Source organism: Pan paniscus, chromosome 20 (genome assembly GCF_029289425.2).
Source record: "Pan paniscus chromosome 20, NHGRI_mPanPan1-v2.0_pri, whole genome shotgun sequence".
Lineage (NCBI taxonomy): Eukaryota > Metazoa > Chordata > Mammalia > Primates > Hominidae > Pan > Pan paniscus.
Window position 1 is genome coordinate 60,106,031 of NC_073269.2, and position 14,066 is coordinate 60,120,096.

Here is a 14,066-nt window from a genome sequence, read left to right on the forward strand (position 1 = left end):
TTGCTCACGCCTGTAATCCCAGCACTTTGGGAGGCCAAGGCAGGTGGATCACCTGAGGTCGGGAAGTTCGAGACCAGCCTGACCAACATGGAGAAACCCCCGTCTCTCCTAAAAACAGAAAAATTAGCCGGGTGTGGAGGCGCACGCCTGTAATCCCAGCTATTCAGGAGGCTGAGGCAGGAGAATCGCTTGAACTCGGGAGTCGGAGGGTGCTGTGAGCCGAGATCGCGCCATTGCACTTCAGCCTGGGCAACAGAGCTAGACTCAATCTCAGAAAAAAAAAAAAAAAAAAATTAGCACCTATTACGTGCCAGACCCTCGCTGTGCCATGTTGGCAGGCACAGAGGGAACTCAGACTCCGTTACTGCTCTCAAGCAGCAGCTACCAGTCCGACTGAAAGACCAAGACCAGGTCAGTTTCTTTTTTTTTGAGACGGAGTCTCGCTCTGTCGCCCAGGCTGGAGTGCAGTGGTGTGATCCCTGCTCACTGCAAGCTCCGCCTCCGGGGTTCACGCCATTCTCCTGCCTTAGCCTCCCCAGTAGCTGGGACTACGGGCGCCCACCACCACGCCCGGCTAATTTGTGTTGTATTTTTAAGTAGAGACAGGGTTTCACCGTGTTAGCCAGGATGGTCTAGATCTCCTGACCTCGTGATCCGCCCGCCTCGGCCTCCCAAAGTGCTGGGATTACAGGCGTGAGCCACCGCGCCCGGCCCAGACCAGGTCAGTTTCTTAAGTGATCTGAGCTATAATGGCGGTAACAGAGCACTGTGAGAGCCCGCAGAAAGCTCCTAACCCATCTGGGATGAGACCTAGCGCTTCCAGGACGAGCCGATGTTGAGCTGAGACCTCGAAGGACAGGTTAGTCATTCACCTTCTCCCGGGCTCAGTTTATTCGTCTGTAAAATGGGCTTTCATACATAAACTATAAAACGGGGACTATTTTGTTCCGCCTTAGGTGGGTCGCAGCAGGAGGACTAGTCACTCCGGAGCGACTTCTAGGCTGAGACTAAGGAGATTCCACGCAGGTCCGCAAAGTCAGGCTTGCGCTTGCTCCTGACACCACTTCCTTTACCTCCACGGCTCCATCTTTGTTCTGCGCGAGTGCGCACGCGCAGGCTCCGAAAGCGGGCCGTCGCACAGAGGGACCACAACTCCCAGAGTGCTCCGCGTCCTGGCTTTCGCCTCTACTTCTGCTCCAGGGCGCACGCGCAGCCCGGGGAGCGGGTTCTCGCGCATAGGGACCACAACTCCCAGGGTGCTCCGCGTCCTCGCCGCTGTCGCCGCCGCCGAGACCAAGATGGCTGCGAGTAAGTGCAGGTGCCGGTGGCGCGCGGGGCTCGGGTAGTTCTGGGAACCTCTGGGCGGTCCTGGGACTGAGGTGCGGCAGGGCAGGGGTGGAAGCGATGGGGTCCGTGCTGGAGGGGGACGCAGAAGTCACGAGGGGGCTCCTCCAGGGCAGGGGTGGCACGAGAGGGTTAGAGGTCACCGGGGGCAGCTACTTGCAGGGGTGACGCTCCTTGCCACCCCTTCAGGAGTCGGCGCCTTCCTCAAGAATGCTTGGGACAAGGAGCCAGTGCTGGTCGTGTCCTTCGTCGTCGGGGGCCTCGGTGCGTGAGTGCTCCAGGCGCAAACTTGCATCGTCCACCCCCGTCCCCCTACATCCCTCCATCTTGTACCCCTAAAGCCCTATCGCCGCCCTCGGGTCCCCTCTAGTGTGTCTGCACCCCCACAGCATCCCCTTATCTATCCCCATACCCATTATAACCTCTCCACCATCGCCCCCCGCGTTCCTCTCCACCTACCCAATACGCTCTTAACCCCTCTAAATGAGACGTTCTCAACCCTGCTTATGCCTTAACACCTGAGCACCAAAAAAAAGTCCAGATCCTCCTCCTCCTTTTCATCTTTCCTCTCCCCCATTCTGAATTGAGTTGGCTTGGGTGGAGGTGGGACTGGGGAATCTGTGTCTTGTGAAAATCCCCGTATGATCCCAATGTGCCTTGCTGATTGAAAATCTCTGCCCTCTGCCCTGGAACTGCGCTACTCACACTTTAATTAGCACCGGAGTTCCTGCAGGGATGGGGGCGGGGGATTGTTAAAATGCAGCTTTTTTTTTTTTTTTTTTTTTTTTTTTTGCGATGGAGTCTCACTCTCACCCAGGCTGAAGTGCAGTGGCGCGATCCCGGCTCACTGCAACCTCGGCCTCCTGGGTTCAAGGGATTCTCCTGCCTCAGCCTCCCGAGTAGCTGGGATTACAGGCGCCCAGCTAATTTTTTGTTTTTGTTTTTGAGACTGAGTCTCGCTCTGTCGCCCAGGCTGGAGTGCAGTGGCGCGATCTCGGTTCACTGCAAGCCCCGCCTTCCGGGTTCACGCCATTCTCCTGCCTCAGCCTCCCGAGTAGCTGGGACTACAGGCGCCCGCCCCCATGCCCGGCTAATTTTTTGTATGTTCAATAGAGACGGGGTTTCACCATGTTGGCCAGGCTGGTCTTGAACTCCTGACCGCAAGTGATCTGCCTTCCCAAAGTGCTGGGATTACAGGGGTGAGCCACTGCGCCCGGCCAAACTGTAGGTTCTGATTCTGTAGGTCTGGGGTGGGGCATGGGATTCTGCATTTTTGAAGAGTTCCCAGGTCTTGTCAGTACTGCTGGTCCACCAGCCAGGCACTAGGTTAAGGTTCTGAACACTTATTCAGTATGGCAGCCACCAGCCACACCTGGCCACTGAGCATTTGAAGTGGTGCTGGTATGAATTGAGGTGGTATAAGACACTGGATTTCAAAAACTTAGTATAACAGAGTGTGTAAACTACCAATAATCTTTTGTTGATTACATGTTGAAGTGATATTTTGGATGTACTATGGTTTTTTTTTTTTTGGTTTGTTTTTGTTTTTTTGAGACGGAGTTTCGCTTTTGTCCAGGCTAGAGTGCAATGGCCTGATCTCGGCTCACTGCAACCTCCGCCGCCCGGGTTCAAGCGATTCTCCTGTCTCAGCCTCCTTAGTAGCTGGGATTACAGGCGCATGCCACTACACCCGGCTGTTTTTGTATTTTTAGTAGAGACGGGGTTTCATCATATTGGTGAGGCTGGTCTCGAACTCCTGACCTCAGGTGATCCACCCGTCTCAGCCTCCTAAAGTCCTGGGATTATAGGCATGAGCCACCTCGCCCATCCAAGTATGTTTCTTAAAATTTGTTTCATCTGTATCTTTTATTTTTACTGTGGCTACTAGAAGATATAAAATTATATACCTGGCTCTTACCATCTGTCAGCACTGGCCTAGAACATTCCTTTTATGAACTGTACCCCATCCCCCAGGACTCCTGGCGCCCACCCTAAATGGACTGTGGTCAGTGACTGTTGTTTGTGCAACCCTTTCTCCTCCAGTTTGTAAGTCTTTTTTTTTTTTTTTTTGTGATGGAGTCTCTCTCTGTTGCCCGGGCTGGAGTGCAATGGCACAATCTGGGCTCACTGCAACCTCTGCCTCCCAGGCTCAAGGGATTCTTCTGCCTCAGCCTCCTGAGTAGCTGGGATTACAGGCTCCTGCCACCACGCCCGGCTAATTTTTGTATCTTTAGTAGAGACGGGGTTTCATCATGTTGTCCAGGCTGGTCGCCGACTCCTGACCTCAGGTGATCCGCCCACATTGGCCGCCCAAAGTGCTGGGATTACAGGCGTGAGCCACTGTGCCCGGCCAAATTTGTAACAGTCTTGATTTCTCCAGAATAGTCCCATGACACTACCCCCAGGATGCTCCATGATGACCCTACACTCAAACGTGCTCATTCCATGACCAACCCCACTGCTGCCTCCTCTAGGCCCCACGTATCTGTGAGTGTTAGGCTCCCACCCCTACCTCCACTTAACCCCCCAAAAAAGAGTTTTAAACCCTCCTGTCTATAAGTAGGGATCCCAAGGTACCAAGGATCCTCCTGGACGTGCTGGCCCTCCCTGCTGCCCTCCCCCTTCACACTTTATCTTCCCTTTGCCAAGGCTCAGCTTCTCTTCCCCTCTCCTCAGAGCCACCTTCCCCTGGGCCTCACCCCTGTGTCTCTCCACAGCTGTAATTCTGCCCCCATTGAGCCCCTACTTCAAGTACTCCGTCATGATCAACAAGGCCACGCCCTACAACTACCCAGGTGAGTGGGGGCGAGGCAGGGATCCCCGGAATAGGCCCAGCCTCCCTGTGCTGGGGTAAGGGCAGTTATGGGCAGGTCTTTCCTAAGCAGTTATCAGAGATTCTGCAGTGGTGCCTGGACCCCCCTGTTCCATTTTTTAAGAATTGAGATATAATTCGTATACTATTCTGTGTTTGTGCTTCGTTTTTGTTTTTTTGGTTTTTTTTGAGACAGAGTCTCGCTCTGTCGCCAAGGCTGGAGTGCAGTGGCGCGATCTCAGCTCACTGCAAGCTCAGCCTCCCGAGTAGCTGGGACTACAGGTGCCCGCCACCACGACATGCGAATTTTTTCGTATTTTTAGTAGAGGCGGGGTTTCACCGTGTTAGCCAGGATGGTCTCGATCTCCTGACCTTGTGATCCACTCACCTCGGCCTCCCAAAGTGCTGGGATTACAGGCGTGAGCCACCGCGCCTGGCCTGTGCTTCGAGTTTCTATTACCTTTCCAGATTTCTATCTCTCTCTGGGTTCCCATCTGTGGTGGTTTCTCGGTCTCCATCTTCTCAGGTTTCTGTCCTGTTTCCCCATCTCTTGACCCTAGCTCTCTAGTGCGCGGGATCTCTCCCTCACTATCTCTCTGGTTTTCCGTGTCTCTCAGTCTCTGTATTTCCCGCCTCTTTCTGCATCACTGATTCTCTGACCCTTCCCCTCTCACCCCTGGGGTCCCCCTTCCCTCTCTGAACATAAAGCAACAGACCAGCTCTTCTCTCCAGGGCCCTGGAGACATGCTGGTCTCAGTGGCCCACCTCCTGCCCCACAGTGCCCGTCCGTGATGATGGGAACATGCCCGACGTGCCCAGCCACCCCCAGGACCCCCAGGGCCCCAGCCTGGAGTGGCTGAAGAAACTGTGAGCACCTCCACTGACAGAAGCGGCCCCTCCCACGGCTCCCAATAAAAATGTGAAAACCAACCCCAGAACGTGAGCATGTGTGTGATCAGAGGTGGGAACAAGTAGACGGTGGCTGGGGTGAGTGTGGGTTCAGTTTACTGGGCATGCGTCAGTCAGAGGCTGGGCTGGCCAGGGTCGGGTAGGGCAGCAGTTTGTCTGGACCCCGAGAAACCCAACTGGAATCCAGGGCCTCATCTGCTTCAAAGCCAAAGTCTTCCTCAACCTTAATCTGCAAGAGATAAGGAACAAGGTGTTAACAGGCCTGGGAATCTAGAAAATCCCATCAGCTTCACCATTTTTGTTTTCATTTTGTTTTGCTTTTTAAAGAGACTCTTTAAAGAGACTCCACTCTGTTGCCCAGGCTGGAGTGCAGTGGTGCCATCATAGTTCACTGCAGCCTCTGCCTCCCAGGCTCAAGTGATCCTCCCACCTCAGCTTCCCAAGTAGCTGGGACTACAGGCACTTGCCAACCAAGCCTAACATGTTTTTTCTTTTTGGTAGAGATGGGGTCTCAGTATGTTGCTCAGGCAGGTCTCAGACTCCTGGCATCAAGTGATCCTCCTACCTAGGCCTCCCAAAGTGCTGGGATTACAGGCATGAGCCACTGCACCTGGCCAGCCTCACAGTTCTTGTCTTCCCAGGCCAGTCACCTTCCTCCTTACACCTCAGAGGCAATCCCAGTGTTCCTGGGTCCAGATGTTCTTCCAGCTTTCCTCCCCACACTGGGCCTTCCCTTCCACTCCGTCTTCTCTGATCCTTCTCCTCTACTCCCAGCCTTCTCTAGCTATTTTTCCTTCTCCAGGTCTTCCTCTTTCCCTTTCCAACTTTGCCTCCTTTTCACCCAAGCCTTTACCCCACTTTTTCCAACTACTTCCCTGCCTGATCCTAGGTCTCCAACATGTCCTGGTTCACCTCCCTTCTCCAACTTTCCCCAGCCTTGGGCCCCTCGGGGTGCAGAACCAAAACCCAAGAGCCCTGAACCTAACTCAGCCCCAGCCCTGGCCCCTCCCCTTGAGTCCCCCCTCCTTACCTGCACTGGCGCCAGCTCTGGAGCCCCAGTCCCTCCCCTTGAGTTCCCGCCTTCCTCACCTGCACCGGGGCCAGCTCTGGAGTCAGTGCATTTCCTGCTCGGCGTCCATCCCGTGGCACTCGCCGCCTCTTCCGCCCACTGTGCCCCTCGCCGGGGGCTGGGCTGCCGGGTTCTGGGGGTGCAGGAGTCCTTCTGGGCGGGGACAATGTCTCTTTCTCTGGAGGCTCATTCTCAGCATTGCCTGGGGTGGGGGCATCCGTGCCCTGGCTGCCCTCATCCTGGCAGGGAGGAGGGGGAGGTAGGTGATGGGTGGGTCCTGAGCTCCCAGTTCCTGACCCTCCTGGAGGCCCAACACTCACCTCCAGCACAATGGTGAACTGGCTGGCCCGGTAGTCATCCCCGTAGGAGTCCAGCACTCTCATGAGGAACCTGCTCAGGGGGAGAAGCCACCAACGGAATAACTTATCTCCTAGCGGCTGGGGAAAAGGGCCACAGGATAGAGCTCAGCTCCCACTCCACTCAACGCCAAAGCTGTCCTGGAGCCAGACGGTCCTGAGCTCTGGCATTGGAGGCCTGGGAGCCATGCCCTTGACCAGCCTTGAGACCTCAAGCAAGACAAGGCGACCATTCTGAGGCTGAGTTTCCTGCTCTGCAAACGACATGACACCCTCGGCTGGATGTTGCAGCGGTGACACTGAAGTAGTGACACCAGACGATTTCTGTACTTAATGTGATGTCAGCACTTAGTAAACATTCATATGTGAGTTATAATTTTTATTGATAACTGAAGAGAGGGGAGTACAGAACGTTCCTCCTAATGACCTCACCTCTTATAAACACCCCCTTCTCTTCTTTCCCCAGCCCCTGCCTCCACAGTTCCTTAAGGTTCAATTGATGGAATGCCTGCTCTGCACCAGCACCTGGGCAGGTTTGTTGTTGTTGTTTTGAGACGGAATCTCACTCTGTCGCCCAGGCTGGAGTGCAGTGGCGTGAATTTGGCTCACCACAACCTCCACCTCCCTGGTACCAGCGATTTTCCTGCCTCGGCCTCCCGAGTAGCTGGGACTACAGGCGCCCGCCACTACGCCCGGCTAATTTTTTTGTATTTTTGGTAGAGACGGAGTTTCACCGTGTTAGCCAGGATGGTCCCGATCTCCTGACCTCGTGATCCGCCTGCCTCGGCCTCCCAAAGTGCTGGGATTACAGGCGTGATGAGCCACTGCGCCCGGCCTATTTCAACTTAAGTGAAAATCTCACCTGTGGCCGGCGGCTACCGTGCTGGACAGCACAGGTACGGACAGAGGAACCCTGGGAGCCGCAGGTTTCAGCTTTGGGGAGGGAGGATGAACTAGCAAAGGCAGCCAAGAAGGAACAGCCGGAAAGGCAGGAGACCCCAGGCTGCTGGGTGCCCAGGATGGCAAGAATGGGCTCCAGGGAAGAGCACATAGCCCTGGGCCACTGCGCCGAGCCTGAGCCAAGGACTGAGATGAGAACTGTGGTTGACTCAGCAACGTGGAGCCATTCCTACAAAGCTTGCTCCAGTTTTGCTGGTACAGGGACACTGTGAGTGGCAGGGGCAGCAGCCACCTGGGCAGCTTCTGTGGAGACGCACAGTGGGAAGCTCTGAGCTCAGCTCACCACCTGCAAGCTCTGACAACCCTGCCGCAGCCTCATGATATTGGTGCTGCCCTTAGTTGATAGGAAACAGCTCAGAGAAGGGACACTGCTTGCTTAGAGTCACACAGCAAAAAAAAAAAAAAAAAAAAAAAAAATTGCAGCCAGGTCTGTGCTTGTGTGCCTTCCATCCTGCTGTTCCCTCCCTTCAGGGGGAGGAGGCCCCTTCACCCGGCCCTCCCTCAGTCCCAGCACACAGCCCCTTCCACCCGGCCCTCCCTCAGTCCCAGTGCTCAGCCCCCTCCACCCGCCCCTCCCTCAGTCCCAGCACACAGCCCCCTCCACCCGCCCCTCCCTCAGTCCCAGCACACAGCCCCCTCCACCCAGCCCTCCCTCAGTCCCAGTGCTCAGCCCCCTCCACCCAGCCCTCCCTCAGTCCCAGTGCTCAGCCCTCTCCACCCGGCCCTCCCTCAGTCCCAGTGCTCAGCCCCCTCCACCCGGCCCTCCCTCAGTCCCAGTGCTCAGCCCCCTCCACCCGGCCCTCCCTCAGTCCCAGTGCTCAGCCCCCTCCACCCGGCCCTCCCTCAGTCCCAGTGCTCAGCCCTCTCCACCCGGCCCTCCCTCAGTCCCAGTGCTCAGCCCCCTCCACCCGGCCCTCCCTCAGTCGGAGCGCACAGCCCCCTCCACCCAGCCCTCCCTCAGTCTGAGCACACAGCCCTCTCCACCCGGCCCTCCCTCGGTCCCAGTGCTCAGCCCCTTCCACCCGGCCCTCCCTCAGTCCCAGTGCTCAGCCCTCTCCACCCAGCCCTCCCTCAGTCCCAGTGCTCAGCCCTCTCCTCCAACACCGAATCCCACTCTTCCTCCTTGTTTGCCTCAGCCCCTGGCCCTCATCTCCAGCTTCTCCTTGTGGCTTGTGAGGGTTGGGTGGATGTGGGAGTGGGAGAGACAGAGGGGCTGGGAGCATTTGGGAGCTGAGGCTCACGGGCCCAGAGGGGACGGAGAAGGGGTTACCTCCGTTCCTGCTGCAGCCTCCGAGTTATCCTCTGCACCTGATGGAGCCTGTTCAGGACCCGCTCGTTCACCTATGGGGTGGGAAACTCCCATCAGCTGGATCCCACGACTCCCGTTCATTTGTTTAACGGATGTTTAATGGGGCACGCACTAAACTCTGGAGACTGGCCAAAGACCATCCCGTGGCCTGAGGTCCTTCCACCTTCCCATCCCTCCAGCTCCCCTCTCACCATGCCACAGTCCTGAGTGCCCTCCAGTGGGGGCCTTCCACATGCTGTTCCTCTACCTGGACCCTCTCCCCAGTCATCCGCACAACTCACTCCCCACTCCAAGTCTTAGGTCAACTGTTACCTGCTCAGAGAGCCTGAACCTCCCATTAAGTCGAAACACACCAGGCCAGGCGCGGTGGCTCACGCCTGTAATCCCAGCACTTTGGGAGGCCGAGGCGAGTAGATCCCCTGAGGTCTGGAGTTCGAGACCAGCCTGGCCAACATGATGAAACCCCATCTCTACTAAAAATACAAAAAATTAGCTGGGCATGGTGGCAGGTGCCTGCAGGATAGTCGCACGAACCTGGGAGGTGGAGGGGTGAAGTGAGTTGAGATCACCCCACTGCACTCCAGGCTGGGCAACAGAGCGAGATTCTGTTTCAAAAAAAAAAGTTGCAACACACCCGCCCCCTCTTCCCATGCCAGAACCCCACCAGGCCATTCACTCTTAGCTTTATTTCCTCCTAGTGCTCATCTGAGGAGGCAGGACGCAGCCTCTCCGCCTCTTTGCTTATTCTGCTGACTGACCGCCTCTCCAGCCAGAGCATGAGCTGAAAAATGACAGCGACTTGTTCCTACATCCCGTGCCTTCACCAGAGCCTGGCACGTAGTACCTCCTCCATGAACGTTTGCGGAATTGATGACTTTGAAAAGTGAGAAGTGCTTGGTGAATACCAAAGAGTCAGACATGCTGGAGGTTAGGGCAGGAGGTGCGACTTTAGTTACGACCTGCAGAGAAGGCCCGTGGGCCGAGACTTGAATAAGGAGGAGACAAAGGGGTGACAGGAGGAAAGTATGCCAGGCTGAGGGGACAGCCCTGCACGCAGCTTCTGAGGACTCCAGCCTAGACATGGAGGGAGAGATGTGACTCAGCCAAACAGGGACCCGAAGACAGTGGCTGAAGCAGGTGCTGCTCCTGGGTCAGAAAGACCTGAGTTCAGGGCGGGGCACAGTGGCTCACGCCTGTAATCCCAGCACTTTGGGAGGCCGGGGCAGGCAGATCACTTGAGGTCAGGAGTTCAAGACCAGCCTGGCCAACATGGTGAAACCCCGTCTCTACTAAAGATACAAAAATTGGCCGGATGTTGTGGCACATGCCTGTAATCTCAGCTACTCAAGAGGCTGAGGTCAGGAGTTCCAGACCAGCCCAGCCAACATGATGAAACCTCATCTCTACTAAAAAAAAAAAAAAAAGAAAGAAAAATGCAAAAATTAGCTGGGTATGGTGGCGCATGCCTGTAATCCCAGTTTCTCAGGAGGCTGAGGCAGGAGAATCGCTTGAACCCGGGAGCTGGAGGTTGCAGTGAGCCGAGATCACACCACTGCACTCCAGCCTGGGTGACAGAGTAAGACTGTCTCAAAAAAAAAAAAAAAAAAAGTGCCAGGCACGGTGGCTCACACTTGTAATCCCAGCACTTTCAGAGGCCAAGGCGAGCGGATCACCTGAGGTCAGGAGTTTGAGACCAGCCTAACATGGTGAAACCCTGTCTCTACTAAAAATACAAAATTAGCCAGGTGTAGTGGTGCATGCCTGTAATCCCAGCTACTTGGGAGGCTGAGGCAGGAGACTCACTTGAACCCAGGAGGCGGAGGTTGCAGTGAGCTGAGATTGCAGCATTGCACTCCAGCCTGGACAACAAGAGCGAAACTCCATCTAAAAAAAAAAAAGAGTTCAAGTTTTGGCTCTGGCTTGGCACAGTGGCTCATGCCTATAATCCCAGCACTTTGAGAGGCCAAGGCAGGAGGATCACTCGAGGCCAGGAGTTCGACACCAGCCTGGGCAACAGAGTGAGACCCCCAACACTCAAAAACTAACAAAAAAAATTAGCTGGGCTTGGTGGCTGTAGTCCCAGCTCCTTCGGAGGCTGAGATTGCTAGAGTCCAGGATGTTGGGGCTGCAGTGAGCCACAGTCATGCCACTGCACTCCAGCCTGGGCAACAGAGAAAGACCCTGTCTCAAAAAAAAAAATCTCAGATCTGCCACTGCTGAGCTCTGAGCTTGGGTGCATTACTTAACCTCTCTGAGCATTGATTTTCTATACTTGTAAAATAGGAGTAATCTATTCCTGGGGGTGGATTAACGGCAGAGGCTCCAGTTGAGTCCGTTTGGGCCTTGGTGTCTGTCTGTTAAACAGGGTTTGGAATATGCCCCTGGCCTCTAGCCTTCCTCCTTACAGAACTCCCCAATACTGTCATTAAGAATTGAGGCCAGATGTGGTAGTTCATGCCTGTAATCCTAGCATTTTGGGAGGTCAAGGCGAGTGGATCACTTGAGGTCAGGAGTTCAAGACCAGCCTGGGCAACATGGCAAAACCCCGTCTCTACAAAAAGTACAAATATTAGCCAGGTGTGGTGGTGTGCGCCTGTAGTCCCAGCTATTTTGGGGGCTGAGGCAGGAGGACTGCTTGAACCTGGGAGATGGAGGCTGCAATGAGCTGAGATTGTGCCACTGCACTCCAGCACAAAGTGAGAACCTGTCTCAGAAAAAGAGTTGAAGGCCAGGCATGGTGGCTCAAGCCTGTAATCCCAGCACCTTGGGAGGCTGAGGTGGGCAGATCACCTGAGGTCAGGAGTTTGAGACCAGCCTGACCAACATGGTGAAACCCTGTCTCTACTAAAAATACAAAAATTAGCTGGGTGTGGTGGCAGGCGCCTGTAATCCCAGCTACTAGGGAGGCTGAGTCAGGAGAATCACTCGAACCCAGGAGGTGGAGGTTACAGTGAGCTGAGATGGTGCCATTGCACTCCAGCCTGGGAGACAAGAGCGAGACTCCACCTCAAAAAAAAAAAAAAAAAAAAAGAGTTGAATTATTTCCCCCAAAAGAGGGTGTTGAGGCTCTAACCCCCAGTACCTCAGGATCACCTTATATGGAGACAGTGTCGTTACAAAAGTAATCAAGTTCAAATGAGGCCAGTGGGTGGGCCCTAATCCAGTATGACTGGAGTCATAAAAAGGGTAAATTGGGACACACACACACACACAGAGGCAGCAGCAATGTGAAGATGAAGGCGGAGATCAGGGTGATGTTTCTACGTGCCAATGACTGCCAGAAACCTCCAGAAGCCAGGGGAGAGGCCTGGAAGATTCTCACAACCCTGTCGACACCTTGCCTTGGACGTCTAGCCTCCAGAACTGTCAGACAGGAATTTCTGTGCTTGAGGGACCCTATTTGTGATAAGTTCTGGGAGTCCAAGCAAACTAATACAACTGTCTTCAGAGTTTCAGGCATCCAGACCTGATGCTGTTCCTCCCCCATTTGAAACCCTTCAGTGGCTCCTTCACTCTCAAGGAAAAAAAAATATCCAGACTTCTTGTCCTGGTGTTCCTGGCCTGCCAAGATCTGAGCCCTGCCTGCTGTTTAATCCTCATTGATTGATTGATTGATTGATTGATTTTGAGACGGAGTCTCACTCTGTCACCCAGGCTGGAGTACAGCAGCATGATCTTGGCTCACTGCAACCTCCGCCTCCCGGGTTCAAGCAATTCTCATGCCTCAGCCCCCCGAGTAGCTGCGACTACAGGTGCGCACCGCCACACCTGGCTAATTTTTTTTGTATTTTAGTAGAGATGGGGTTTCACCGTGTTGGCCAGGCTGGTCTCGAACTCCTAACCTCAGATGATCCGCCTGCCTCAGCCTCCCAGTGCTAGGATTACAAGCGTGAGCCACCATGCCCAGCCCATCCTTATTCTCAGCAAGGAGGCTATTGCAGTCATTCAGCCCAGACAGCTGGAGTTTGTAGTGGCAGCCATAGGGATGGAGGAGAGGAGAAGGGTCCAGAGACACTCAAGAGGCAGAATGAATGAGTCGAGAGGAGTGAATCCTGGCAGGGGTATGGGAGATGTGAAGAGCTTGGGCTTTCACCTGTGAGCGGTGCCACGCATTGAGAGGCCCCCGGGAGACATCAGAGAACCCATCTGCGTTGTCAGGGAAGCTCCACGGGAGATGGCCCTTCCAGGGGCCCGGCACAGGGCCAGACACATAATGCATGCTAAATGACTGAATATATAAGCGGAAGATTCCTTCAGCAAGCCAAGAAAGGCTGGGCATGTGGAAAGGCAGAGATTGCAGGGGGCGGTAGTTTAGGCCAGGGGACCCCAAAACAGGGGGATCCGCACTCACCTACCTGCTCGATCTCCCGGCAGCGCCGGCCTAGTGCCTGGTACTTTCTGCGATTTAATTCCCGCTGGCGCCGCCGCCGACCCCGGGCTGCCTCTTCCTCTTCATCTCGCTCCCGGAGCCCTGAGCCGCCCAGACCACCTGACACAAACTCCACTTCCGTCTCCAGCTCGCTCTCCAGGATGTGGCCACCAAATAGGGGAGGCAACGCCAACTCTGAGCCTGGCGGCGCTGAGAACTCCTCAAAGCCCACGGCTGCCATGGTCCTGAGAGGCAGGGAAAGGCTCAGGGGCCCTGGATCCTGGACCCCCAGCCCCTTCTCCCACTGAACCAGGAGCCCAGACCCCAACCCCTCCTCCCTGAGATCCTAGAATCCAGGCCCCCAGCCCCTCCTCCCTCAGACCGTAGAATCCAGCCCCCAGCCCTCCTCCCTCAGACCCAGAAGTCCAAGTCCGCAACCCACCCTTCGCAGCACCCACAGGGTTCAAGCCCTGACCCCCTCCTCCCAGGATGCAAGAGTCCAGACCTCCAGACTTTTTCTCTTCAAGGACCCAGGGAGTCCAAGCCCCAACCCTCAACCAGACGCAAGAGTCCTGGCTTCCAACCTCCTCGTCTCTCAGATCCAGCGGTCCAAACCCCTAACCTTCTCCTCCCTCAGGATGACCCCAGTCCATAAAAGGGTTCTAAGGTAAAGCAGTTGCATGAACTACAACCCCCATCAGACCTCAGCGTAAAAGCTCATATGGTTGCACACAATGCAGCTGCACTGTTTTCTGGGATTCGCACTTTTTCACAAGGGCTCAGCCACATACCCTTCTCTCTGCTCCAATTCCATCTCCGCGACCTCCGGAAGCCCCGGGCCTCAGAGCTTCCGACCTCTTCAATCTGTAGGTTAAGCCGTTCGCAAAACTACTTGTCCCATCAGGCTCAGCAGCCGAGGACGGCGGGACGTGGCCCTA

General features: G+C 55.3%; 2 protein-coding genes across 7 annotated transcripts; one reads left to right on the forward strand and one right to left on the reverse strand.

Annotated features, from left to right (window-relative positions):
• Positions 1 to 602: 602 nt before the first annotated feature.
• Positions 603 to 7,876, forward strand: NDUFA3 (NADH:ubiquinone oxidoreductase subunit A3). Of its 3 annotated transcripts, XR_004668001.3 has the most exons (6): positions 659 to 859; positions 957 to 1,308; positions 1,534 to 1,608; positions 4,062 to 4,139; positions 6,569 to 6,855; positions 6,957 to 7,876. XR_004668001.3 is itself a non-coding variant. In XM_003830170.5 (5 exons), exons 2-5 carry the CDS (start codon positions 1,299 to 1,301, stop codon positions 5,025 to 5,027), a joined length of 255 nt encoding a protein of 84 aa, XP_003830218.1. In that variant the 5' UTR covers positions 603 to 859; positions 957 to 1,298; the 3' UTR covers positions 5,028 to 5,086. The 3 variants fall into 3 exon arrangements, 2 of the variants coding, with proteins under 2 accessions (XP_003830218.1, XP_024782486.1); XM_003830170.5 differs by lacking the exons at positions 6,569 to 6,855; positions 6,957 to 7,876 and adding an exon at positions 4,936 to 5,086 and having other exon boundaries at positions 603 to 859; XM_024926718.4 differs by lacking the exons at positions 6,569 to 6,855; positions 6,957 to 7,876 and adding an exon at positions 4,889 to 5,086 and having other exon boundaries at positions 651 to 859.
• TFPT (TCF3 fusion partner) lies at positions 5,140 to 14,058 on the reverse strand. Of its 4 annotated transcripts, none has more exons than XM_055103474.2 (7): positions 13,920 to 14,058; positions 13,115 to 13,373; positions 10,563 to 10,643; positions 8,721 to 8,791; positions 6,455 to 6,524; positions 6,155 to 6,373; positions 5,140 to 5,294 (listed from the first exon to the last, which is right to left on the reverse strand). In XM_055103474.2, exons 1-7 carry the CDS (start codon positions 13,940 to 13,942, stop codon positions 5,175 to 5,177), a joined length of 843 nt encoding a protein of 280 aa, XP_054959449.2. In that variant the 5' UTR covers positions 13,943 to 14,058; the 3' UTR covers positions 5,140 to 5,174. The 4 variants fall into 4 exon arrangements, with proteins under 4 accessions (XP_054959449.2, XP_054959450.2, XP_003830208.3 ...); XM_055103475.2 differs by lacking the exon at positions 13,920 to 14,058 and adding an exon at positions 13,634 to 13,654; XM_003830160.6 differs by lacking the exon at positions 10,563 to 10,643.
• Positions 14,059 to 14,066: the final 8 nt, after the last annotated feature.